This window comes from Leucoraja erinacea, chromosome 12 (assembly GCF_028641065.1).
Source record: "Leucoraja erinacea ecotype New England chromosome 12, Leri_hhj_1, whole genome shotgun sequence".
In the NCBI taxonomy this organism is placed as follows: Eukaryota; Metazoa; Chordata; class Chondrichthyes; order Rajiformes; family Rajidae; genus Leucoraja; species Leucoraja erinaceus.
In genome coordinates this window covers 11,664,826-11,689,930 of record NC_073388.1, presented here as the reverse complement: position 1 = coordinate 11,689,930, position 25,105 = coordinate 11,664,826, and the positions used below count along the sequence as shown (strand labels likewise).

The 25,105-nt window shown below is 44.3% G+C and overlaps 1 protein-coding gene across 5 annotated transcripts in view; it reads left to right on the top strand.

Moving 5' to 3' along the window:
• arhgef9a (Cdc42 guanine nucleotide exchange factor (GEF) 9a) overlaps positions 1 to 25,105 on the top strand; it is a 270,953-nt gene that overhangs the window by 184,610 nt on the left and 61,238 nt on the right. For all 5 annotated transcript variants that reach the window (XM_055643574.1, XM_055643577.1, XM_055643576.1 and 2 more), the window contains one exon: positions 7,837 to 7,968. In XM_055643574.1, coding sequence (XP_055499549.1) covers positions 7,837 to 7,968 — 132 coding nt within the window. The remainder of the gene's footprint in view (positions 1 to 7,836; positions 7,969 to 25,105) is intronic.

Genomic DNA, 25,105 nt, shown 5'->3' with positions numbered 1-25,105 from the left:
CAATCTCCCACGACCTCGTGGGGACCATGCTGCGAGTATGAGTCAAGGGCAAACTCAGCAGAGGTCGTGAATTAGGTCGTGAAAGTGGGACAGGGTCTTAAGGCTCCTCAAAGTGACTTCCTGGTGCATCTGTGAACAATAACCAACACTTACTTGACAATATCTTGCACTAATGTTGTACTCTGCAACTGTGCACTGCCATCCCTCAGTTTGTTGATTGTATTCATGTATAGTCTTTTCATTGACTAGATAGCACGCAATCTAAAGCTTTTCACTGAACATAGACACAAAAAGCTGGAGTAACTCAGCGGGTCAGGCAGCATCTCTGGGGAAAAGGAATAGGTAACGTTTCGGGGCAAGACCTTTCTTCGGACTGAGAGTCAAGGGAAAGGGAAATGAGAGATATAGATGGTGATATAGAGAAATACTGAATAAATACATTAAAAATATGCAAAAAGTAATGATGATCAAGGAAAGGTGGAGTCCACAATGGTCCATTGTTGGCTGTGGGCTGGGTGATAACGAGTTATTCAAAAAGTGAAACTCAACAGGGCAACAGTAAAACTAGTAGAACAACTAAGGTGGGGGAGGGACAGAGAGACAGAGGGGATGCAAAGGTTACATGAAGTCAGAGAAATGAAAATGCAGACGGCTGGGCTGCAAGCTGCCCAAGCAAAATATGAGGTGCTGTTCTTCCCATTTGTGTTTGTCCTCACTCTGACAATGGAGGAGGTCCAGGACAGAAAGGTCAGTGTGGGAATGGGAAGAGGAGTAAAAGTGTCTGGTAACCGGGACATCAAAAGTAGGCTAAGGTGGTCTAAGCAAAGGTGTTCAGCGAAACGATCGGCCAGTCTATGCTTGGTCTCACTGATATATAAGAGACCACACCTGGAACCTTTTCATTGTTCCTCAGTGCATGTGACAAAAATAGACTCAACGAAACTGAACCAAACCCTCAACAGCTCTATCTCTGTGAACATTTTGCTTTGCTGACGTCAACTATAACAAGAAAAAGTGTAGCAGGCAATCCGTCTCTGAGTAAATAGAGCATCATTTGTAGAACAATCCTTCTTGGACAACTGTTACCCTAAAATAAATGTTGTTTCTATTTCTCTAGTTATATTTTGCACTGGGATATTATTCAGTGGAATAGATTGCAAGTTATTGTCCTTTAAATTGTTTCTGAAGCAAATGCATTGTAGATAATAGTACAGTACACAATCTCTTTGGCTATCGAGGACAAGTTGCATGACATTGCCTTTAGATGCCTAAAGGAATGCATATGCTGTTCCTTTTAATTCCGTGTTAGTGAGGAAATTGAGAAAAAAAGACAAAGGGAATAGTGAGGAATATTGGCACGGAGAATCTGAAGATAAGGAGATCATTTTATTGTGGTATTCATAGAGCATGGATAAAATAATTGCCAATTGCACAGTGATTCATGCCTGGTTATTAGTGTTAGACATGCTTAACGGTAGCAACTGCTCATTTTACACCAATTCTGAAATTCAAATTCAGCAGAGCATTGAAACAAATTGCAGATCATATTTGACTGCAGAGAGGAATATATTGCCATAAAAGCAACGGACGAAGTGAAGTAACAAGTTCAAAAGCCAATTGGGTCACGACCAGGCAAAGCATTGACTAAAAGACACAAAATGCTTGAGTAACTCAGCAGGTCAGGTGACTTCTCTGGAGAACATGGACAGGTGACGTTTCGGGTCGAGACCCTTCTTCAGACTCATCCGGAATGTCACCTATCCAGAGGTGCTTCCTGACCTGCTGAGTTATCTCAGTACTTTGTGTCCTTGCGTGTATCTGCGAGACCATCGTCATATGTATTAAAATAACAATGATAGGACTGTCTTATGAAGAAAGACTGGATAGACTTGGTTTATACTCTCTAGAATTTAGGAGATTGAGAGGGGATCTTATAGAAACTTACAAAATTCTTAAGGGGTTGGACAGGCTAGATGCAGGAAGATTGTTCCCGATGTTGGGGAAGTCCAGGACAAGGGGTCACAGCTTAAGGATAAGGGGGAAATCCTTTTAAACCGAGATGAGAAGAACTTTTTTCACACAGAGAGTGGTGAATCTCTGGAACTCTCTGCCACAGAGGGTAGTTGAGGCCAGTTCATTGGAGGGAGTTAGATGTGGCCCTTGTGGCTAAGGGGATCAGAGGGTATGGAGAGAAGGCAGGTACGGGATACTGAGTTGGATGATCAGCCATGATCATATTGAATGGCGGTGCAGGCTCGAAGGGCCGAATGGCCTACTCCTGCACCTAATTTCTATGTTTCTATGTTTCTAATGATTAGTCTTTTGGTTTGTATTTTTTTTAAACCGATTTTAATGTTTACTTTTGATGGCACATCATTCCCTGGGAAATGGATCCACTAATTCCCGATTAATATGCAAGACTTGCACATAAAACATTTATTAAGGTCCGTTCCAGCAAGAAATTGGAATAGTCTTTGTAAAAATGGTTCCCTCCTCTTCAGACAGGTAGCTGTGTGGTTCTATATGAAGCAGACTGAATGGACACATCAACCATGAATGGTACACAGTTTGGCACTGGACCTGTTCAACATCCAAGGGCATATCATTGCTATGGCATTAAGTTTATCCTCACCTCTATTTTCCCTCTAGTTCCTCTTCTTTGTGCACAAAACCATGAGATTAATAGATTGGGTAGACAAACAGAGTATCTTGTCCAGGGTAGGGGAATTGAGAACCAGAGGACATACGTTTATGGTGAGGTGCGAAAGATTTAATAGGAACTTGAGGGTTCCTAGGAGCACTGATTGGAAAGGTGCGTTCCGAAAATCGGCATCGGCTGCCAGCGCGAAGAGGCTTGGCTCGGACCCCCGGTGCCAAGCAGGTGTAAAGGAAGTTCTTTTGAAGTGGTAAAACCTAGGTTGGTTAGAGGCCACGCCTGTGATTCACGCAAAAAGTGTTAGGTGTATGGAACGAGTTGCTGTAGGAGGTAATTGATACAGGGACTATTGCAACGTGTAAGAAACATTTAGATGGGTACATGGATAGGAGAGATTTAGAGGGATACTAGACCAAGTGCAGACCCGTTGGGTCTGTTTCCCCAACAGCGTTTGCGGGGGGGGGGGGGGGGGGGGGGGGGGGGGGGGGGGGGGGGGGGGGGGGGGGGGGGGGGGGGGGGGGGGGGGGAGTAGGGGCCGCAGCATCACACTCAAATTAACCACCCCCCAAACTCACAGGTGGGGGGGGGGGGGGGGTTTGAGAAGAGGGGAGGGAGGGGAGAGGAGGAGGAGGAAACATGACAGATTTGGGAGGGAAAGGACAGCGGGGTAGGGGGTGAGACAGGGGGATGGGGAGGGAGATGTGGGGGGAGGGGGGGATGGGGAGGGGAGGGGAGGAGGGGGAGAGGGGTGGAGGGAGAGACGGGAAAGAGTGGGGAGTGAAAGGGAGGAGGAGAAGTGTAGGGGAAGGGGGCGGGTGGAGAGAGGGAAGGGGGTGGGGTAGAGAGGGAAGGGGGGTGAGGGAGAGAGGGAGAGGGGTGAGGGAGAGGGGTGAGGAGAGGGAGAGGGGTGAGGAGAGGGAAACATAGAAATTAAGTGCAGTAGTAGGCCATTCGGCCCTTCGAGCCTGCACCGCCATTCAATATGATCATGGCTGATCATCCAACTCAGTATCCCGTACCTGCCTTCTCTCCATACCCCCTGATCCCCTTAGCCACAAGGGCCACATCTGACTCCCTCTTAAATATAGCCAATGAACTGGCCTTAACTACCCTCTGTGGCAGAGAGTTCCAGAGATTCACCACTCTCTGTGTGAAAAAAGTTTTTCTCATCTCGGTTTTAAAGGAATTCCCCCTTATCCTTAAGCTGTGACCCCTTGTCCTGGACTTCCCCAACATTTTCTCCCACCTCTGTGGAAGCCCAATGTGAGATCATTTTAACTGTGTTGACTAACTTATCAGCATGCAGTGTGCAAACAACATGGCCGTCTGTGAGCTTCAAGAGCAACCGCTGCCTGAAGGTTCAATGTTGGTTTTAATGCTTAAACAGAGTAAACCATGGTGACAGTTTCTTAAAGCAATGATGTCCCAATCTCACAATAATTGTGATTTTAATAACTTTGGCAAAAAGGCTAAAAATAGCACCCAATTGGTGCACCATAAATGAATGAAATCCATTATCTAAGTTTATCGTTCTTAACGGAGACAATATTGTCGCGCCCAATACTAAATTAAAAATAACAGGTAATAATAGGGTTTGAAATTACACATCGGCATGGTGCTTTGTATATCAAAATAGTTAAACAAATTTTCATATTTATTCATGTTTTGCAGCAACAACTAAGTCATTTAATTATTTGCAAAAAATAATATAACTTATTATTTCATCAATGAAAATAATCAAACATGCAAAGACATAAGAATATTCCGAAGGATTGTAGCAATTTTATTTATAAGGGCTAATTTTATTTTTAGTCGGTATTTAATTTAATAGGTATTGGTCTTAATTTCAGGAGAGAAAAAAGTCTCCTTGAAAATCATTGCCTTGGTGTTGTTTATTTGACAGTTTTATTTAAATTGTGTCCCTGTTTCTCCAGCAATAATTATCAAATTATCAAATGCAACATCAAACACAGGAGGTGGGGAAGACACACAATTGCTACATATGTGGGATAATTGGGCACTTTCTCATTCGTGAAAGGAAGTTTCATGCACAAGAATCGGCAATTGCTAAGAGTCCATTGATGCGGACAGGATGAACCGAAAATTAGAACGGTATTCAAGTGCCTGAGCTATAGTGAGATGTTGAGCAGGCTAGTACTCTATTCCTTGGAGCGCAGGAGGATGTGATGTGATCATATATGGAAAATATGTGCAGGAGTAGGCCATTCGGCCCTTTTGAGCCAGCACCGCCATTTTAATATGATCATGGCTGATCATCCAAAATCAGAACCCCATTCCTGCTTTCTCCCCATATCCCTTGATTCCATTAGCCCTAAGAGCTATATCTAATTCTCTCTTGAGAACATCCAGCGAATTGGCCTCCACTGTCTTCTGTGGCAGAGAATTCCACAGATTCACAACTCTCTGGGTGAAAAGGTTTTTTCTTCATCTCAGCCCTACCCCTTATTCTTAAACTGTGACCCCTGGTTCTGGACTCCCCCAACTTCAGGAACATTTTTCCTGCCTCTAGCCTGTCCAATCCCTTAAAATTTTTATATGTTTCTATAAGAACCCTCTCATCCTTCTAAATTCCAGTGAATATACATAAGCCCATGGAGGTGTGCAAAATCATGAGAGGAATAGACTAGATAAACGCACAGAGTAGGGTATTCGAGAACAAGAGGACATCGGTTTAAGATGTGGGGGGAATGATTTAATAGGAACCTTAGGGGAACCATTTTTACACAAAAGGTGGTGAGTGTATGGAACGAGCTGTCAACCTAACATGAGGGGCGGCACAGTGGCGCAGCTGGTAGAGCTGCTGTCTCACAGTGCCAGAGACCAAGGTTTGATTCAGATCTCAGTTGTCTGTGTGGAGTTTGCACGCTCTTCCTGTGGCCGCATGCATTTCCTCCGGGTGCTCCAGTTTCCTCCCACATCCCGAAGATGCGCAGATTTGTGGGTTGGCTGGCCTCTGGAAACTGCACCCCAGTATGTAGGGAGTGGATGCAAAAGCGAGATAACATAGAAATAGTGTGAATGGGTGATCGATGGTCTGCGTGGACTCGGTGTGACGAAGGGTTTGTGTTCATGCTGTATCTCTTAACTAAATTATCCTTCATTGCATTTGGTGGCGCCGGCCTTGTGTGATATAATGAGAGAATAGGATTGAGTTGGATTAGATTGGATATCAATATAACAATCCCAGGACTTTTGCCATAATAAATGCCAGGAACTCATTAATACCAATGAATTTTGTTTTATTTTTTATACACGTGTTAACACGATCTTATCAGAATCAATTCTATTACTCTTAAGATCTTGACCTTCGCAAGTGATAAAACCTGCAAGAACTCTGGACTAAAACAGTAAGGTGCTGGAGGAGGGAATGGACAGGCAACGTTTCAGGCCAGGATCCTTTTTCCAACTGATGGACTCTTGCTTTCAACTCTTTCCCCGTCCCAAATACTCAACAAAACAAAACCGATCTTTATATCGTTCGATAAATGAACCCTCTAGCCCCTAAATGGATGAGCATGGTTAAGGGTAATATCTTCATTACGCATGCGAGCTCACTCACAGAGACCTTCAGAGCTTCTTCACAGATAAGTCTTCAAAACACAGTCTTTTGATGAATAAATGCTTTATTGTTGATAGAAAACAGTGAGATACATCAACATTTCTTCCGAAGACTTATTACTTTAAACATTAGAAAACTCCTCGTGTCTCCGTTACACTTCACATGATCTCCTTTACACCTTGCATGGTCGAAGGGTAAACCTTCTCAATCGTCTCTCCAAACTACTCTAAAATCTAAACTTCTGCGCAAGCTACATAGCCCAAAACACGCCCAAAAATACGTCATAAATCCCACCCACAATATAACGGGCAGCCTTAAATTTAAAGGCACATGCCATCATCAATGACATGCAAAACAAGCCAAATGGCCACTACAGAAGGGTCTCGACCCGAAACGTCACCCATTCCTTCTCCCCCAGAGCTGCTGCCTGAGCCGCTGAGTTACTCTAGCATTTTGTGTCTGTCTTCAGATGGTTCATAACATTGTTGCTGTGAGCACATTTTATCTCTTTCTATCAAAATAATTTTCAATTACCTCTGCAGAAATGTTTGACTTGGCCCACTCCTTTCCTTCACAGTGAACTGTCTTTGTCCCTCTCTTTGCTACATCACCATGACCTTTATTTCCATTTCAATATATCCATACTCTCTGTTACAGCTCCTCTTTTCCATCCGTCAAAGCTGCCGTACATTCTCATCCTATTTGCATTACGTTTTACTCGCCCATCTCTTTTCCCGCTTATCTCAACAAACCTCTCTTTCCCAAACACCATTTCCAAATCGTTGCCTCTGTTTTCAAGTTGATCCAAGGCAAGACCTCATCCTGGCTTTGAACTTCCACGAGGGCCAGGCCCCAGGCCCAAGCTCTCTACAATCCTCCTCCTGACTTCACCCGGAGAGTTGTGAATCTGTGGAATTCTCTGCCGCAGAAGGCAGTGGAGGCCAATTCACTGGATGTTTTCAAGAGAGAGTAATGCCCCTGTCCCTCTTAGGAAACCTGAACGGAAACCTCTGGAGACTTTGCGCCCCACCCAAGGTTTCCATGCGATTCCCGGAGGTTTTTGTCGGTCTCCGGCGATTATTTCATTAAATTCAAAACTTTTGAATTTTTGAAATATTCGCCGGAACATAGAAGAAGCGGAAACCACTTTCGACCATTAGGGAGACTGACAAAAACCTCAGTGAACCGCACGGAAACCTTGGGTGGGACGCAAAGTCTCCACAGGTTTCCGTTCAGGTTTCCTAAGTGGGACAGGGGCATTAGATTTAGATCTTAGGGCTAATAGAATCAAGGGATATGGGGTAAAAGCAGGAACGGGGTACTGATTTTGGATGATCAGCCATGATCATATTGAATAGCTCAAAGGGCCTGAATGGCCTACTCCTGCACCTATTTTCTATGTGTCTATGTTTCCTTTACCTGTGATACAGCTCCCTGTTGTCTTGACTCCCGCACTTGGGAATGTGTTCCACCAAGAAACCTCTTAGCCCTATCACTTATGTATTGCTGTCCTATTCAGTTGCTTTTGCCTGTCTACATAAAATGCTTTTGAGATATTAATCTACCATGGAAATACAAGATGTATTCTTTATATTTGAAGGGTGATGATGTTCTGGACCGGAGCTCTGAGTTGATCTACTCTGGGGAAATGACGTGGATTTACCAGCCTTATGGACGCAACCAGCAGAGGACCTTCTTCCTCTTTGACCATCAGTTGGTCATGTGTAAAAAGGTAAGGCAGGGTCTCTCAAGCCATAGAGCCACAGTCATAGAGTAATGACTATGAGTCTATGAGTCTGCAAATGTTCTGTATTTGTGGCTATCTTTTTGGAATCATTGAATGATTGCAGGCCAGAGGATGTCCATTCAGCCCATCATGTTCACGTTGGCTCTAATGATGGGAAGAATTTAATAAAAGGATTAATTATTATGTTAAGGTTTGATCTAGCCCTTTATCATCTTTCCATCATAGGATTTAGTTATTGGTTAGCAGTAGGTGTAGTGATGTAATTGACCGTAGTGGTGGTGCAGCAGTGGAACAGGGGTGAAGCTGCTGCCTTCCAGCGCCAGAGACCCAGGTTCAATCCTGACCATGGGTGCTGTCTGTACGGGGAGTTTGTACGTTCTCCCTGTGACCGCCTGGGTTTTCTCCGGGCGCTCCGGTTTCCTCCCACACTCTAAAGACGTACAGGTTTGTTGGTTAATTGTTTTTTGTAAATTGTAATTTGTTCCTAGTGTGTAGGATAGTGTTATTGTACAGGTGAACGCTGGTTGGCGTGGCCTCCGTGGCCGAAGGGCCTGTTTCCACGCGGTAACTAAAGTAACTGAAGTAAAGTAGCTAAAGTAACTAAAGTTTAGTGAAGCAAAAAAATAACTGGTGTTCCTATGTTTTATTCAATGACCTCGCAAATAGTCCTTCACTGAGTTGGTGGTGAGATGCTGGTATATAAGCAGTGGTAGAGATGAAAAGAGCAAAGGGAATAAGTGTGGTAGTGTGAGGCCAGTATCACCATGGATAGATGCTGCAAAGTACATATACTTGATGTGTTAATGGACAATTAAAGGGAAGGAAATTGCACATAAGCTATGAAATGAGCCTTTTAGACAATGAGACCATTGAAACACAGAAACATAGAAAATAGGTGCAGAAAATAGGCCATTCGGCCCTTCGAGCCAGCACCGCAATTCAACATGATTATGGCTGATCATTTCGAATCGGTGCCCTGTTCCTGCTTTCTCTCCATATCCCTTGATTCTGTTAGCCCTAAGAGTTATATCTAACTTTTTCACACAGAGAGTTGTGAGTCTGTGGGATTCTCTGCCTCAGAGGGCGGTGGAGGCCGGTTCTCTGGATATTTTCAAGAGAGAGCTAGATAGGGCTCTTAAAGATAGCGGAGTCAGGGGATATGGGGAGAAGGCAGGAACGGGGTACTGATTGGGGATGATCAGCCATGATCACATTGAATGGCGGTGCTGGCTCGAAGGGCTGAACGACCTACTCCAGCACCTATACTAAAAACAACAAAAAAACAAGAAGCAAAAAAAAACTCTCTCTTGAAAAAGGAGACTTAAATGTTATGTGAGCTGCAAGGCTGCAGGTTATGTGTGATTGTAATTTCAAGTTAGTTTTGTAGCATGTCATCCACATAGTGCTTTACATGTGTGTGCCTGAAGGCTAAACCGGCTGCAGGGAGTGTCGCTGCAACACCAGCTTCCAAAGGTTATCAACTCCCTGCAGATTAGTTATTTGTCAATTTCTTTTGGATGTTTAGTTTAGTTTGGTTTGGAGAGACAGCGCGGAAACAGGCCCTTCGGCCCACCAAGTCATTGCTGACCCGAGATCACCCCGCACACGAGCACTATCCTGCACAGTAGGGACAATTTTACAATTTTTACCGAAGCCAATTAACATACAAACCTGCACGTCTTTGGAGTGTGGGGGGAAGCCGGAGCACCTGGAGAAAACCCACGTGGTCACAGGGAGAACGTACAAACTCTGTACAGACAGCTCCCATCATCAGGATCGAACCCAGATCTGTGGTGCTGTAAGGCAGCAACTCTACCGCTGCGCCACCATCTTCGGCCGATGGGGAAGAACTCATGTAAGTGCATGATGACAGGCATTATCCCTGCTTTCCATTCATTCACTGTTCCTCATTGAATCATAGAGTTATAAAGCATAGAAACAGGCCCCTTGGGCCAACTTGCCCATACAGACCAAGGTGCCCCATCCACCCTTGTCCCACTTGCCTGCATTAGACTGGCGAGACTAACATTTCCACATTTTACTTTACATTGATCATGACAGTATTCCTTTCGTCATATTGCAAAATGTGGGTGCTTTTGGCTATGCATTGTTCCTGTTCAGTGAAACACTTTGTGTCACTTGTGGAAAGCTGCTAACTTTACTTAGACGAGTCTGCAGACTACCTGAAAATTATATCTAAACACAAGGTCACTGCAGATGTTGGTTTACAAAGAAAGACACAAAGCACCTGAGTAACTTAGCGGGTCAGGCAGCATCTTCAGCATTGTTTCAGGCTAGGACCTGCGTTGAAATGTATTGCCAGGGGTGATGGTGGAGGCAAATACAACAGTGGCGTTTAAGAGGCTTTTGGATAGGCACGTGGAAGTGCAGGGAATAGAGGGATATGGATCATGTACAGGCTGATGCGATCAGTTTAACATAGCAATATGGTGGGCGGATGGTTCCTGTGCTGTACTGTTCAATGTTCTTCAGGCTGATTGTAGTGGAGGGGAGAAAGCGGGAAGAGTGGCGAGACGTTGTTTAGTAAATCCAAGCCTTGAAAACATGAGTGTAGACTGCCCATCATGACGTGGATGGCATCAATCCGGCCTGACTGACTGAGTGTTAAGGACATTTACGAGGATGTTGCCAGGACACGAGGGCCTGAGCTATATGGAGGGGCTGAACAGGCTAGGACTCCATTGCTTGGAGTGCAGGAGGATGAGGGGTGATCTTATACAAGTGTACAAAATCGTGAAAGGAACAGATCGGGTAAACGCACAAAGTCTCTTGACCAGAGTAGGGGAATCGAGGACTAGCGGACATTGGATTAAGGTGAGGAGGGAAAGATATAATGGGAACTTGAGGGGTAACTTTTTTACACAAGGCGTGGTGAGTAGATGGATTGGGCTGCTAGAGGACATAGTTGAGGCAGGGACTAGTGCAGAGTTTTAGAAACATTTGGGCAGGTACATGGATAGGATAGGTTTGGAGGGATATTGGCCAAACGCGGGCAAATGGGACCGGTGTAGATGGGCCATGTTGGTTGGCGTGGGCAAGTTGGGCTGAAGGGCCTGTTTCCACACTGTATCACTCTATGAATCAAAAGACTGGCGGGCTGGCATTGGTGGGCAGTTACTCTGTGGTGTGAGGGACCTGTCCTGCAGTATCTGGAGCCCGGGTAGCAGCTGCTTCTGCTGCAGTGGGAGTTGTGACGTTAGTCATCAGACCCTGCGTCATAATCGGCACCTCAACCGTGCCAATGGAACTTTCCACCCATTCCATGCCAGCAGTGCTTCGCAATGGCAAGTCCACTCAGTGCCAACTGATGCACCAAGCATCACAATGTGCCCACCCACCCATTCTTTCTGCAGCTGCCATTCAAATTCATCTACTGCAGCCAAGACAGTGGAATTCTCCCTTTCTCCCTTTGCCCTCTTTCTTACATTCCCCACCATCCCTCTGCATTATTATTATATTATTATTATGATTATTATTATTATTATTATTATTATTATTATTATTATACTTTATTTCGGACACAAGGTCCAGAAATGGGACAACATTACATAAAATACATTGCATATAAAAAACACCATAAAATACTCATAAAATCCCCACCTCCCCACCCTCACATCAGTCTGAAGAAGGGTCTCGACCCGAAATGTTGCCCATTTCCTTCGTCCATAGATGCTGCCTCACCTGCTGAGTTCCTCCAGCATGTTTGTCTACCAATAAAATCTTAGTATATCACATATAAAAGCATCATAAATTATGTACAAACAAAAAAACCCACAGTACATGGTTTAAAATCCATAATTAATAATAATTAATCCATAAAAAAAAGAAATATCAATGTCCTACAACGAGACAGCGATACCACTGTCTCCACAACTGGGATTCGTAGCGTGTAGTGCTGAACCTTATGTTTGACAAGGCCACGATAATCACATTTTTAATCATTTACCCTGCAAATGAATTTATACATATGATTTCTGAGGGTAGAATGTTCTTGACTTTGTAAAGGTCAGGGACGAGAAAAGCTTTGTGGATCCATCCTTAGAAGGTCTGGCAGATAAAGACCATATTTAAATGTAAACATCCCACTGCATTAGCAAAATGGTAAAATTCACATTCTGAATTCAAAGGCATTTAATGTGAGTAAATGTACAATTTACAAAGTTTACAACACGAGTAAACATACATCACACATGGCACGGTGGCACAGTGGTATAATTGCTGCATTGCAGCACCAGAGACCCAGGTTTGATCCTGACCACGGGTGCTGTCTGTACGGAGTTTGTACCTTGTCCCCGTGGCCTCAAGGGTTTTCTCCAGGTGTTCCAGTTTACGTAGAAAATAGAAAATAGGTGCAGGAGGAGGCCATTTGATCCTTCGAGCCAGCACAGCATCCCACATCCCACAGACATGCAGGTTTGTAGGTTGTTTGGCTTCTGTAAATTGTCCCTAGTGTGTATGATAGAGCTAGTGTACGGTTGATCGCTGGTCGGCATGGACTTGGTGGGCCGAAGGGCCTGATTCCACGCTGCATCTCTAAGACTAAACTAAAACAAATTAATTCTGTTCCAATTAACGGACTTCCATTTTGTTTTATCAGACTCAATGCCTTCTAAGTGTTTCCTATGTGAGGATGATCCAATTTGGATTGAGTGTTGAAATGCAACGTCTGTTCTAGCTGGATATTACAGAAGCTGAAAAGGACATGTATTTCCTGGAAGTTCATTTGAGTGGACATGCGTAGATTATTATTTTCCTCAGGCATAATCACAAATCATAAAGATCACAGAATTAAGCTTGTGAACTCTTCCTGTGTTACGCTGGTTGCCGGAGATTGGAGCCACTACCTGCAACCTCCAGCAACCACCTTCAACTAGCATCGCAACCGGCTTCGACTAAAAAATAGTAAGATTAAACGAGAACTTACCAGTTCGAAGTTTGATCGTTATTTTATGAGGAGTACGTTGAGGGACTACATGAAGAACCCTGCCAGGACGCATGCGTGTCATTCTTCAAAGCAGCGGTGTGAAATCACAGATAACTGTAATGACTAAACATAGTAAGATTAGAGAAGAAGATACCAGTTGAGTATATGATCAAGGGTGGGAGCGGAGGGCACGTATTCCCTCAACGTACTCCTCATAAAATAACGATCAAACTTCGAACTGGTAAGTTCTCGTTTAATCTTACTATTTTACTTCGGAGTCACGTGAGTGACTACGTGAAGATTTTAAAGCTCTGTGATTTCATGCCGTGGAAACGAGTCCATGCATCACATCTGCCTTGATGATTATGGGAAGAATAGTGTTAGCATTATTAGACATGAATTCGGCGTTGAAATCAATGATAAATCTATTAACACCAAGTTATAGCCCCTATTTATGGGGTAAAATTATATTACAGAACTTAAAATTGTTTCTGCAAATGTTCCAGGTTTAATTACTGGTTTGTGATAAAACGTTGGAAAGTTTTCTCCGTTGACCATCCTGCTGTCTTGAAGATTTGGTCCATCGGAACATCCAACTGCATAGCTGCCGATGTAGCTGCAGCCCTGGTGGAGTGAGATTTTAAAATGTTTGTATCCACTCCAGCCTTTATTAGGACCTGTTTCAGCCATCTCGAGATGGTCTGGCCTGTCACTTTTTTGTGCGGTTGTTTGTGGCTGATTAAAAGTGCCATTTCTTTGCATCTGATGATTTTTGTATACTCCATATATAATAGTAAGTGTCTTACTATACAGAGACGATCATCTGTCGGGTAGGCCCTAAATTCTATTTTTGGGCCTGCTGACCCCTGTCTGTTCTGCTTGACTAATTCATTGATGTGAAAAGTTAAGTTTCCAGATGAAGAAGTTATGTTGTCCAGTCTTAATTTATGTAGCGACTGTACCCTTTGTGCCGTGACCAAAGCCATCAGCATGACTGTTTTCAGTGTCAGTTTCTGTAGGGACAGAGCTGTAGCTGGAGACCAGTTCCTTAACATGGTCAGTACAATGCTCACATCCCATATTTGGGAGTACCTGGTTCTTGGGGGATTGACATTAAAAATTCCCCTCATAAGTTTAGTTACAAGGGGGTGTGTCCCAACAGAATGCCGCTCTGTTCCTTGCCATAGGTATGTTGACAGAGCATTTCTGGCGCAGTTGATGGCACTATAACTGAGCCCCTCATCGTAATGGAGGCCTGCCACGAATTCCAGAACAGACGGGATGTTCATTGATCTGTGGTTGATGTTGTTGTTGTGACAGTACATTTCCCATTTCTTGATGTACACCAGGCACTGTTTTTTGGTGGACTGTCTGTGGGCCACTGAAATAATGTCCACTGATCGGTCCGTCAGTCCCAGATGCAGTAGAGGTGCTTTTAAACTCTACAAATTAATAAGTTCATATGGTTATGACATGGGTGGCTTTCCCTTGTTACGGGATGAACCAGTAAATCTGGTCTATTCCGGATGGTGATGCATGGTTCTAATACCATGTTGAGTATCACAGGGAACCATGGTTGAGTAGGCCAATCGGGTACTACCAAAATACCAGACGCAGAGTCTTGCTGTATTTTCTTTAATACCCAACTGATGAGCCAGAAAGGAGGGAATGCATAAATAAACAATCTCCCCCAATGCAGCGAAAATGCATCTGTCGCCGCTGCCCCAGGGTCTGGTTCCGATGAAACATAGTTTGATAACTGGTGATTAAGCCTGGATGCAAATAGATCGATATCTGGTATTCCATACCATGCTGCAATATCAGCAAATACTTTTTTATCCAACATCCATTCGGTGTTTTCATTAAATTTGCGTGACCTGGTGTCTGCCACTAAATTTAGTTTACCTGGTAGGTAGGTAGCTGATATCCAAATATTTTTCTGGATACACCATTGCCAAATTGTGTTGGCCAGATTGTCACATGATGTTGATTTGTTTCCACCCATGTGGTTGATATATGCTACCACAGTTGTATTGTCAATTTGTAGTCTAACATGCTGGTGATATAACTCAGAACAATATGACTTATGGCCATGGAATGCACCCAACATTTCCAGGTAGTTTATGCCCAGTGTTTGTAATAATGATGCCTCCTGTGCATTCCATCTACCTCCACAGCTGGAGATGGAATTGGTAGCACCCCAACCAAGTGCACTGGTATCAGTTTGTAGTACCATAGACGGGTTGCTGATAATGATTGGGTTGGAACAATGCCGAATGTTATCTTTCCACCATTTTAGTCCTATTATGGCCTCGGTTGGTAGCTTCATTGGTCTGTCAAAATGACCACCATTAATTTTGAGTGCTCGTATTTTTGCCCTCTGTAAAGTTTGATAATGTAAAGGTCCGAATTGTGTGGCTGGAAAGGCAGCCACTATTTTGCCAATTATTCTTGCTACCAATCTGATGGATGGTTTACTGATGTCAATGAGGTTACTGCAAGCCTCTGTTAAGGCTGTAACCTTTTCCTTAGGCAAAGTCACTGACATGTGAACTGAGTTAATGGCAAACCCCAGATAATCCAATGTGGTAAAAGGCGTTAATTTAGATTTAACTGGATGGATGATAAAACCCAGTTTTTCAAATAATTGTTTTGTGGCTGTTACCGTTTGTATAGCCAATTCCAAAGTTTTGCCCACAATAAGTATGTCGCCTAGATATGCCATCACCATGTGTTTTTGTTTCCGCAGAAACGCTAGGGCTGGTTTCAAAATTTTTGTGAACAGCCTGGGGGCTGATGTTAGCCCATTAGGTAGTGCTCTGTACTGCAAGAGCTGACCCATCCAGTTGAATTTTAAATATCATCTGTGGTCACCTCGTATAGGTACTGAATAGTAAGCATCTTTTAAATCGACGCTTGCCATGTAGTAACCTTTGGAAATCAATTGCTTAGCAGTAACAAAGGTTTCCATCTTGAAATGAATATATTATACGAAAGTATTCAAATTAGTCAAATCTATGATTATGCGACAACCACGATCTTTTTTGTTTTTGATATTTCTTTGCCTGAAAGCACGAACATGCTGAACTGGAGGGTTATGTTTATGTATAAATTCTATGGTATATCCCTGGATACTGCTTAAAACATAAGTGTCGGTAATTAACTTATTCCATGCATCCAGATAGAAGTGTAATCTCCCACCAACCTCCATGCCTCCTTTAATTCATAAGGAACCAGACCCACCTACCTCCATGGTTACCAGTGGTAGGTTTACTTCTTTCTTGGTATCCTTCGTGGACGTTGAGGCGCCGGTGTCTGGGTCTGTGGTTGGGTTGGTGTTGGGGGTTTGTGCATCTTCCATGAAGGCCGGTCTGGGCCATGGCCTAAAAAAGACCGACATTCAGTGTACCTGGCCTTCGAGCTTTCACCAGTTTGTCTTGTTCGACTGGTGGGTACGTAAGGGTGCTGTTTGTGGCCGGAGTAGGTTTTAGCTGATGTTGCTTTGATGAGCCCCAGGGTTTTTGCCTCCACATCGAGTTCTTTCACTTGTTTAGATAGATTACCTCCAAATAGTAGAATTGATGGTTTAGGGGTTTCAGGTTTGCACAGACCTGCAAATTTAGGGTCTAAAGCGGGTTGGATGGCACTCTTCCTAATACTGTTTATTTCGTATTGGGTGTTACAGAATAAAGCAAGTGCATCCTGTTAATCCTGTGACATGTCTTTTTCATCTATTGTGCTGGCGAAAGCTGTAATTCCCGCTGTTAGGAACTTCAGCACTTTTTTGAGTTTCAAGTCCATGGCTCTAATTGCTGCTCCGACGTGTTTCCATATGCACTGGTTTACAATGGGAACCTTCAGTGATGTACAGTTCCCTGGTGGTAATTGTCTTGCCGTGGTGTCCTTGTAGCTGCTTAAATGACATATAGTCAATACTGACAGCTAGTTTGGGTTCCAGGTTTTGGCCAGTTAGGTCTGGTTGTATGAATTGGGACACCATGTCCAGTAAATTTTCATTTTCTTGCACCCCTCTCACAGTTGGTGTTTGTTCTGCAAACCCCTCTTCAGGGTCAGCCCAGAATTGACCCCCAGTACTCCCCCCTGACGAGGGAGAAGCACTGTGCAGCCCTACAAGAGGTACTGCTGTAGGACTTACAAATTGCCCACAGTGACTAGCCTCCATCTCCCGGAGCCTGTCACGTTGGAGCATTTGCTCCCATCAGCCGCTCCAACCGGCTCCAATGCTCTCAGTCACTGGCCACTCGCGGCTGCTGAAAGTCGGAATCATCGGAGTCAACGACTCTATCAGATTTTTGCTTTGCCTTACCGCCCGGCCGCGGTGTGGATCTGGCCGATGCGGGGGCGAAGTCGGGCACAGCTGTTCCCATTACGGGCGGTTCGTGTGCCATTGGCCGCTTCTGGCTGCCCGCAACTCCGCGGTCCTCCCCCGCCAGCTTTGTCGCAGTCCTGTCCATTGGCTCCACCTGTAACAAAAAAGAACGCAGAGTATTTCTTACCTGCAGTTCCCGGCTTTTAAGTTCTGCCGCTGAGGGGGAACGTTGTTCCACCTGCATGACTGTTTCGCAATGCGTGTAGCGATATATGACATGCATGCGTCCTGGCGGGGTTCTTCACGTAGTCACTCACGTGACTCCGAAGTAAAATTACCGATTTTTAAAACCGCAACCTATTTTTAGTCACGGCCGGTTTTGAATTTTTTGAAATAATCGCTGGAACATAGAAGAAGCGGAAACCACTTTCGACCATTAGGGAGACTGACAGAAACCTCCGGGAACCGCACGGAAACCTTGGGTGGGGCGCAAAGTCTCCAGAGGTTTCCGTTCAGGTTTCCTTTAGTGGGACAGGGGCATTAGTGGGACAGGGGCATTACTCCAGCACTTTGTGTTTCACATTTTACAAGGATGTCGCCAGGACTTGAGGGGCAGGAATGTAGGGTGAGTTTGGGCAGGCAAGGAATTTATTCCTTATTTGGGTGAGGAGTGATCTTGTAGAGGTGCATAAAATCAAGAGGAATAGATAGAGAATCATGCACCAGAGGACATACTGAGGGGGTAACCTTTTTACTCAAAGGGTAGTGGGTATATAGAGCGAGTTGCCAGAGGAGGTAGTTGATGCAGGTACTATAACAGCATTTAAAAGACACTTGGACGGGTACATAGATAGTACAGGTTTAGAGGGATATGGGTCAAACATGGGCAACCAGGACTAGATTAGACAGAGCATTTTGATCAGTATGGACGAGTTGGGCCGAAGGGACTGTTTCTGTACTGTAAAACTCTATGACTCTAACTTCCAACTGGGAGAGTGCAATGTTAAAATGCCGGGACACGCTTATGGGAACCAAACTCATCATGGGGAATTTAGTTCAAGGGGATGAATAGGTGACCCAAGGTGACAGTCATTACAACTCCCTGCTCTCCCTGTTGCCATGTAACTGTTGCCAAGCAGATTTTCCCATGGTAACCTCGACGTGGCAGCTGATTCTGTGGAACACGATCATTGTAAATCTGTCACCCGTATCAGTGGGCAACACAATTAAATACAGCCAGCAGTTCAATGCGCTAATGTCATGCCTCCAAAGATTTTACAAAGCACTATTTGCTCTGAAAACAACAGAAAAAATTATATAGGACACAGAAATTACAAAGGACACAGATTCAGCCGAGCAGTAAAACTGCTCACCTGCTTTGAGAATTCTGAGCACAGGCACTATCTAAAGTGGTTAAAAAAAAATGTGATTGATTAAAGGTTCTTTTAAAAAGTTAATGCATCTATTGATCAGCCCTGCAGGGCTTGCATGATGAGAGAAAGATCATAGCATCAGGGGGAACATTCTGTCTCAGAATCAGAATTTGTGGCGGGTTCAGCACTAAAATAGATCCAGGGATCGATTGCAGCTCAAAATATAGGCCTTCTGCTTCATGTAGCTTCAGGTCCCTTTGCCCCGAGTGAAATGCATTAGAAGACCCTGTGCTGCCTCAACACAGTTCCAGATTGATTTGTTACGGCGAGTACCTCCTTCAGAACAGGAGAATGTTCTTTCAAAATGTTTTTACTGAGACGAGGGCATGCTGAAAATATAGAAAATGTGGAGACACAAGAGATTGCGGAAACTGGAATCTTGAGAGGGAGAAAAAAAAAACAAGCTGCCGAAGGGGTGGGGGGGCACCTCATTGGATCCTACCGAATAGTGAAAGGCCTGGGAGTAGATGCGGAGAGGATGTTTCCGCTGGTGGGAGAGTCTAGAACAAGAGGCCGTAGCCTCAAAATAAAATAAATGAGTTAGAAAGGAGATGAGGAGGAATTTCTTTAGTCAGAGGGTGTGAATCTGTGGAATTCATTGCCACAGAAGGCTGTGGAGGCCAAGTCATTGGATTTTTTAAGGTGGAGGTCGATAGGCTCTTGATCAGTACGGCTGCCAGGGGTTATGGGGAGAAGGCAGGAGAATAAGGTTAAGAGGGAAAGACAGATTGGCCATGATTGAATGGCGGAGTAGGCTTGATGGGCAGAATGGCCTAATTCTGCTCCTACAACTCATGAACTTTTGAAGTGAGGAGGTCAAGCAGCATCTGTGGAGGGAAGCAGAGGGATGAAGGTGGAGCTCCTCTTGGTATTTACACCAGGTATGTTAGCCATAGTACATCATTTACGCCAGGTGCGTTAGCTGTATTAGAGATGCAGCATGGAAACAGGCCCTTCGGCCCATCGAGTCCACGCCGACCAGTGATTCCCACACATTAAAACACACGCCTACACACAATTTACAGTTATACCAAGTATACAAACCCAAACCAATTAACCTACAAACTTCCACGCCTTTGGAGTGTGGGAGGAAACCAGAGATCTCGGAGAAACCCATGCGGTCACGGGGAGAACATACAAACTCCGTACAGACAGCACCCATAGTCGGGATCGAACCCGGGTCTCTTGTGCTGCAAGCGCTGTAAGGCAGCAACTCTACCGCTGCGCCACTGTGCTACCCACATGTTACAGCTGGAAAGGGACCTAACTTTACTTGTGAGATAATTATCACAGGAAATGCAGGTACACTTTTAGGAGAGGCAGAACAGCATATTGTAGGGGGGGACCTTTTACAGTGGTACTGAAGTTGGGCATATCCTTCAAACATGTTTTTCCAGCTTCTCAGAATTGCCTAGGACTGATTTTGCGCTGTAAAAGCGAGTTTAATTTCATGTTTTTTTTTAGCAAGTTAATGAGAAAAATAAGTTTTTTGCAAAATATGAATTGAATTTCCCGTATTTTCCTGAATTTTAAAGATCACATAAGATGGTGGGTGTAATTGGCATATACCTAAGCTGGCATTCACAGATTGTCAGGCATAAATTATTCACCACAATTACATTTGTATGAAATGTTTGTTATTTATATTTTCATTGCTTTTGTTTCCGAATTTGAAGATACCTTCTCAAAGGAAGGCACATAAACTTATTTCAATATATTTTATACAGTGAACAACAATTTTCCTCTGCTTGTTTCCTGTCCTCTATTATTCCTTTAAATTGTCCACTTCTTTGTGGTCGGTGGTTCCATACTCCATAATCTCAGTATTAATCTTGATTCCAGGTGTCGTACTGTTTAACTAAGGTAGGCTTCAGGGTAGTTCTCTCAATATCGACCATCCGCATATCTAGTCTGTCATGGAACCAATGAGTCTTAGAGCGAGGAAACAGGCCCTTCAGCACATCTTGTCCACACCGACCAACATGTCCCATATACACCAATCCCACCTGCCTGCAATTTGCCCATATCCCTCTAAACCTGTCCCATCCATGTACCTGCCCAAATGTTTCTTAAATGTTGCAATAGAAACTGCTTTGACTCCCCCCTCTAGCAGCTCGTTCCATCTACCCACCACCCTTTTTGTAAGAAAGTTAACCCTCAGGTTCTTATTAAATCTTTATCCCTTGCACAAATCATATATCCTCTGCTTCCCGCTTCCCCTTCCCCTAGGCAAGAGAATCTGTGTGTTTACCTAATCTGTTCCTCTCATGATTTTGTGCACCTCTCATCCTTCTGTGCTCCAAGGAGTAGAGTCCTACCCTGCTCAACCTCCCCCTATAGTTCAGGCTCTCCAGTCCTGACAACATCCTCGTAGATCTTCTCTGCACCCTTGCCAGCTTGACAACATCTTTCCTTTAACATGGTGCCCAAAACTGAACCCAATAATGTGGTCTTGTATAACTGCAACATGACCTCCCAGCTTCTAAACTCAGTACTCTGACTGATGAGGGCCAACGTGCCGGAAGTCAAAACTATATACCCAGACACCCAGATCCCTCTGCTCCACAACACACTCCAGAGCATTACCATTCACTGTATAGGTTCTGCCCATGTTAGACTTTCCAAAATGCAACACCTCACTTTTCTCTGTATTAAATTCCATCAACCCACCAAAAGAAAAGGGGAGAGAGTGAGAGACAGGAAGAGACAGAGACAGAGAGAGACAGAGAGACGGAGAAGGTAGACACAAAATGCTGGAGTAACTCAGTGGGACAGGCAGCTTCTCTGGAGAGAAGGAATGGGTGATGTTTCGGGTCGAGACCCTTCTTCAGACAAGGAGAGATAGAGACACAGCGAGAGAGAGAGAGAGAGAGAGAGAGAGAGAGAGAGAGAGAGAGAGAGAGAGAGAGAGAGAGAGAGAGAGACACAAAGAGACAGACAAAGAGACAGAGATAGACAGAGACTTAGAGAGAGAGACAGAGACAGACACAGAGAGACAGAGAGAGATCACTAAACCCTCCAGCCCAACCGATCAAGATCCTGCTGCAATCTTTGACAACCATCTTCACTATCTACAATACCACCCACTTATGCCGCTCAATAATGCAAATGAGGTGCAATCTCGATTGCTATTTCCCTTCTGGTTCATCGCACTGAGCAATATTGCAGTATCACTATAACTATTCCAGCCAAGATCTACTCAGCCCAGATTAAAGACCCAGGCAAGAACTTCCTTGATCTGTGTTTCACAGCTGTTCGCTGGCTAAGCCCAGTGAGCTTCTGTGTGATCCACGTAGTTTCTAATGCCAAGTACTGATCTTTCCCAATTAATAGACTTATCCAAGCAAAATCTTGGCATCTGCCTATAGAGTGGCAGATGCACCGTGCAGAGAAAAGCAAGCGTAGTTAATCCACTGTTAAGTTTATTTGCTCAGAAAAAAATGGATAATCACTTGGTGACGATGGGATAAATATAGAAGTGAAGGAAATGTCTTTGACCAGGGAAAATATCCATGAAAATATAACAAATGAATATGAACAGATCTGAATGTGAGAAAGATGTATTCCTGGCTTCACAGTCTTGTTTTAGAAATCAAGTCAATACTTAACAGAACGTTAACCCTGTCTCACTCCTTCTGCTTTTATCTCATGGCTTTGCTCCAACCATCTGTTTATCTAAAAAAACCTCCCTCGCCTGCGTCCACCTCTTACCTGCCACACTTGGCCTTGCCTCCCCCCTCTTCTAACTTTCTTCTCTCCCCTACCATCAGTCTGAAGAAGGATCTGGACACTAATGCCCCTGTCCCACTTAGGAAACCTCTGGAGACTTTGTGCCCCACCCAAGGTTTCTGTGCGGTTCCCGGAGGTTTTTTGTCAGTCTCCCTACCTGCTTCCACTACCTGCAACCTCCGGCAACCACCTGCAACCCACGGGAACCGCACGGAAACCTTGGGCGGGGCGCAAAGTCTCCAGAGGTTTCAGTTCAGGTTTCCTGAGTGGGACAGGGGCATAAATGTCACCTATCCATGTTCTCCAGAGATGCTGCCTGACCTGCTGAGTTACTCCTGCACTTTGGGGCCTTTTTGAAAAGGCGGGCATGGTGGCACAGCAGTAGAGTTGCTGCCTTACAGCGCCAGAGGCTCGGATTCGATTCTGACCAAGAGTGCTTATCTGTACGGAGTTTGTACGTTCTCCCCGTGACCTGCGTGGGTTTTCTCCGGGACTCCGGTTTCATCCCACACTCCAAAGACGTACAGGTTTGTAGGTTAATTGGCTTGGTATAACTGTCAGTTGTCCATAGTGTGTGTAGGATAACGTTAGTGTACAGGGATCGCAGGTCGATGCCAACTCGGTAGGCCACAACTGCGCTGTATCTCTAAACTAAACTAAACTAAAGATGGAGATTGGATAGGAAAGTAGACTTGAAGAATGGGATGCACAACTATTTTATTGCATGGACGTTGCAGGCTTGACTGATTGATTTATTCCCAATTTCTATTTATTTTGTTCATACTTTAAATGGCATTTGTTTGTTTAGTTTAGTTAGAAATACAGCGCGGAAACAGGCCGTTTGGCCCAACGGGTCCACGCCGACCAGCGATCCCCGCACATTAACACTATCCTACACACACGAGGGACGATTTTGTCATATACCAAGTCAATAAACCTACAAACCTGTACGTCTTTGGAGTGTGGGAGGAAACCGAAGATCTCGGAGAAAATCCACACAGGTCACGGGGAGAACGTACAAACTCCGTACAGACAGCACCCGTAGTCAGGATCGAACCCAGATCTCCGGCGCTGCATTCATTGTAAGGCAGCAACTCCACCTCTGTGCCACCGTGACCGCTTTTGGAGAAATGTTGATTCAGGAAGAAACACAGGCTAAGACCAAAGAAATGTTATTCTCCTCTTCAAATTTTGCATGAATAATGAACATCTATTTAAGGAGCTAGAACAGGCAAACAAAAGCTCATATTAATGTTGAATAGACAATGGACAATAGGTGCAGGAGTAGGCCATTCGGCCCTTCAAGCCAGCACCGCCATTCAATGTGATCATGGCTGATCACTACACATTTAATCTGTGGAACTGCATCTTTGATAATGCCACAGTCCTTGGCTGTTAGCCTATATTACTAGTTCCAATTCTGAATCCATGCTGAGGTAAAGAGGTTTTTTTTGCAATGAAATGAACTGACAGTTTTGAGCACAACAGATCTAACTATGAAGAAGAGTCTTGACCCAAAACATCACCCATTCCTTCTCTCCAGAGATGCTGCCTGTCCCGCTGAGTTACTCCAACATTTTGTGTCCATCTCATCCACACTACACTGTGCCGTGCTTTACTGGAACTGCCTCTCATAGGTGTTTGAGTATTTTTCTGTGGTGTTACTTGCCATCCACAGTCGACCATGGATCATAATTGCTACGCATTTAAAAAATAATGTTAATTATAGGTGGATTGCTTGTTTTTATTAAGCCTTAATGCCTTCTGATTAGTAAATTAAACCCAACATGTAAATCTATTAATTCTGTAACAGGCATGAAGTGTTTAACCCCAATAAATGTAACATCACAAAACGTAGAGATTTCATGATCACACCTGAAAGAATGTGCTTAAAAACAAAATCTCCAAATGTTCTTTCACTTGAAGGTGCGGGCTGTCGGTTTGCATGCTGACTCAAGCCCTCTCAAATCTTCGACAAACGAGTAGTTGTTTCTCGTCTTTGACATTTGGCGGAGAAGTGAATCCAGTCGATTTAACTATGAAGGGGAACAGAGAACGTTAGTTAGAGGGAAGGACCAATTAACTCCTGAGCCATATGGTTACTCTACTTCAATCTCTGGTCAATAGTGACTCCCAAGGTAGTGATAGTGCCGCAGGAGGTCGAATGTATAATTGATAAAAATGTTAATATTTTAATTTGATAACTTTGTTTGTAAAATGCCAATATAGGCATTCTTTGATCGTGTTACTAATTTGTATTTTTGTTTGTTCTGAATAAAATCATTTTGTATGGAAAAAAAAGGTGTTGATAGTAAGGGATTCACTGATGATAATGCCATTGAATGTCAGGGAATGAAAAACTGGTTTTCTGTTTTGTTTAGTTTAGTTTAGAGGTACAGCGCATAAACACCTCACAGCCCGCACCCATAGTCAGAATCGATCTCGGGTCTCTGGCGCAGTGAGGCAGCAACTCTACCGCTCTACCCACTGTGCCCCCCCCCCCACCCCCCCCCCCCCCCCCCCCCCCCCCCCCCCCCCCAATAAAAGTTAAGGGGTACAACATTTAATGTACCACATGGAGAAGATTCAAACTCCACACAATCAGCAGCCAAGGTTGGGATCGAACCAGAACCTCTGGGGCCGTGGCCTGGTGAGGCAATGCCTCAACTCATGGTGCCACTGTGC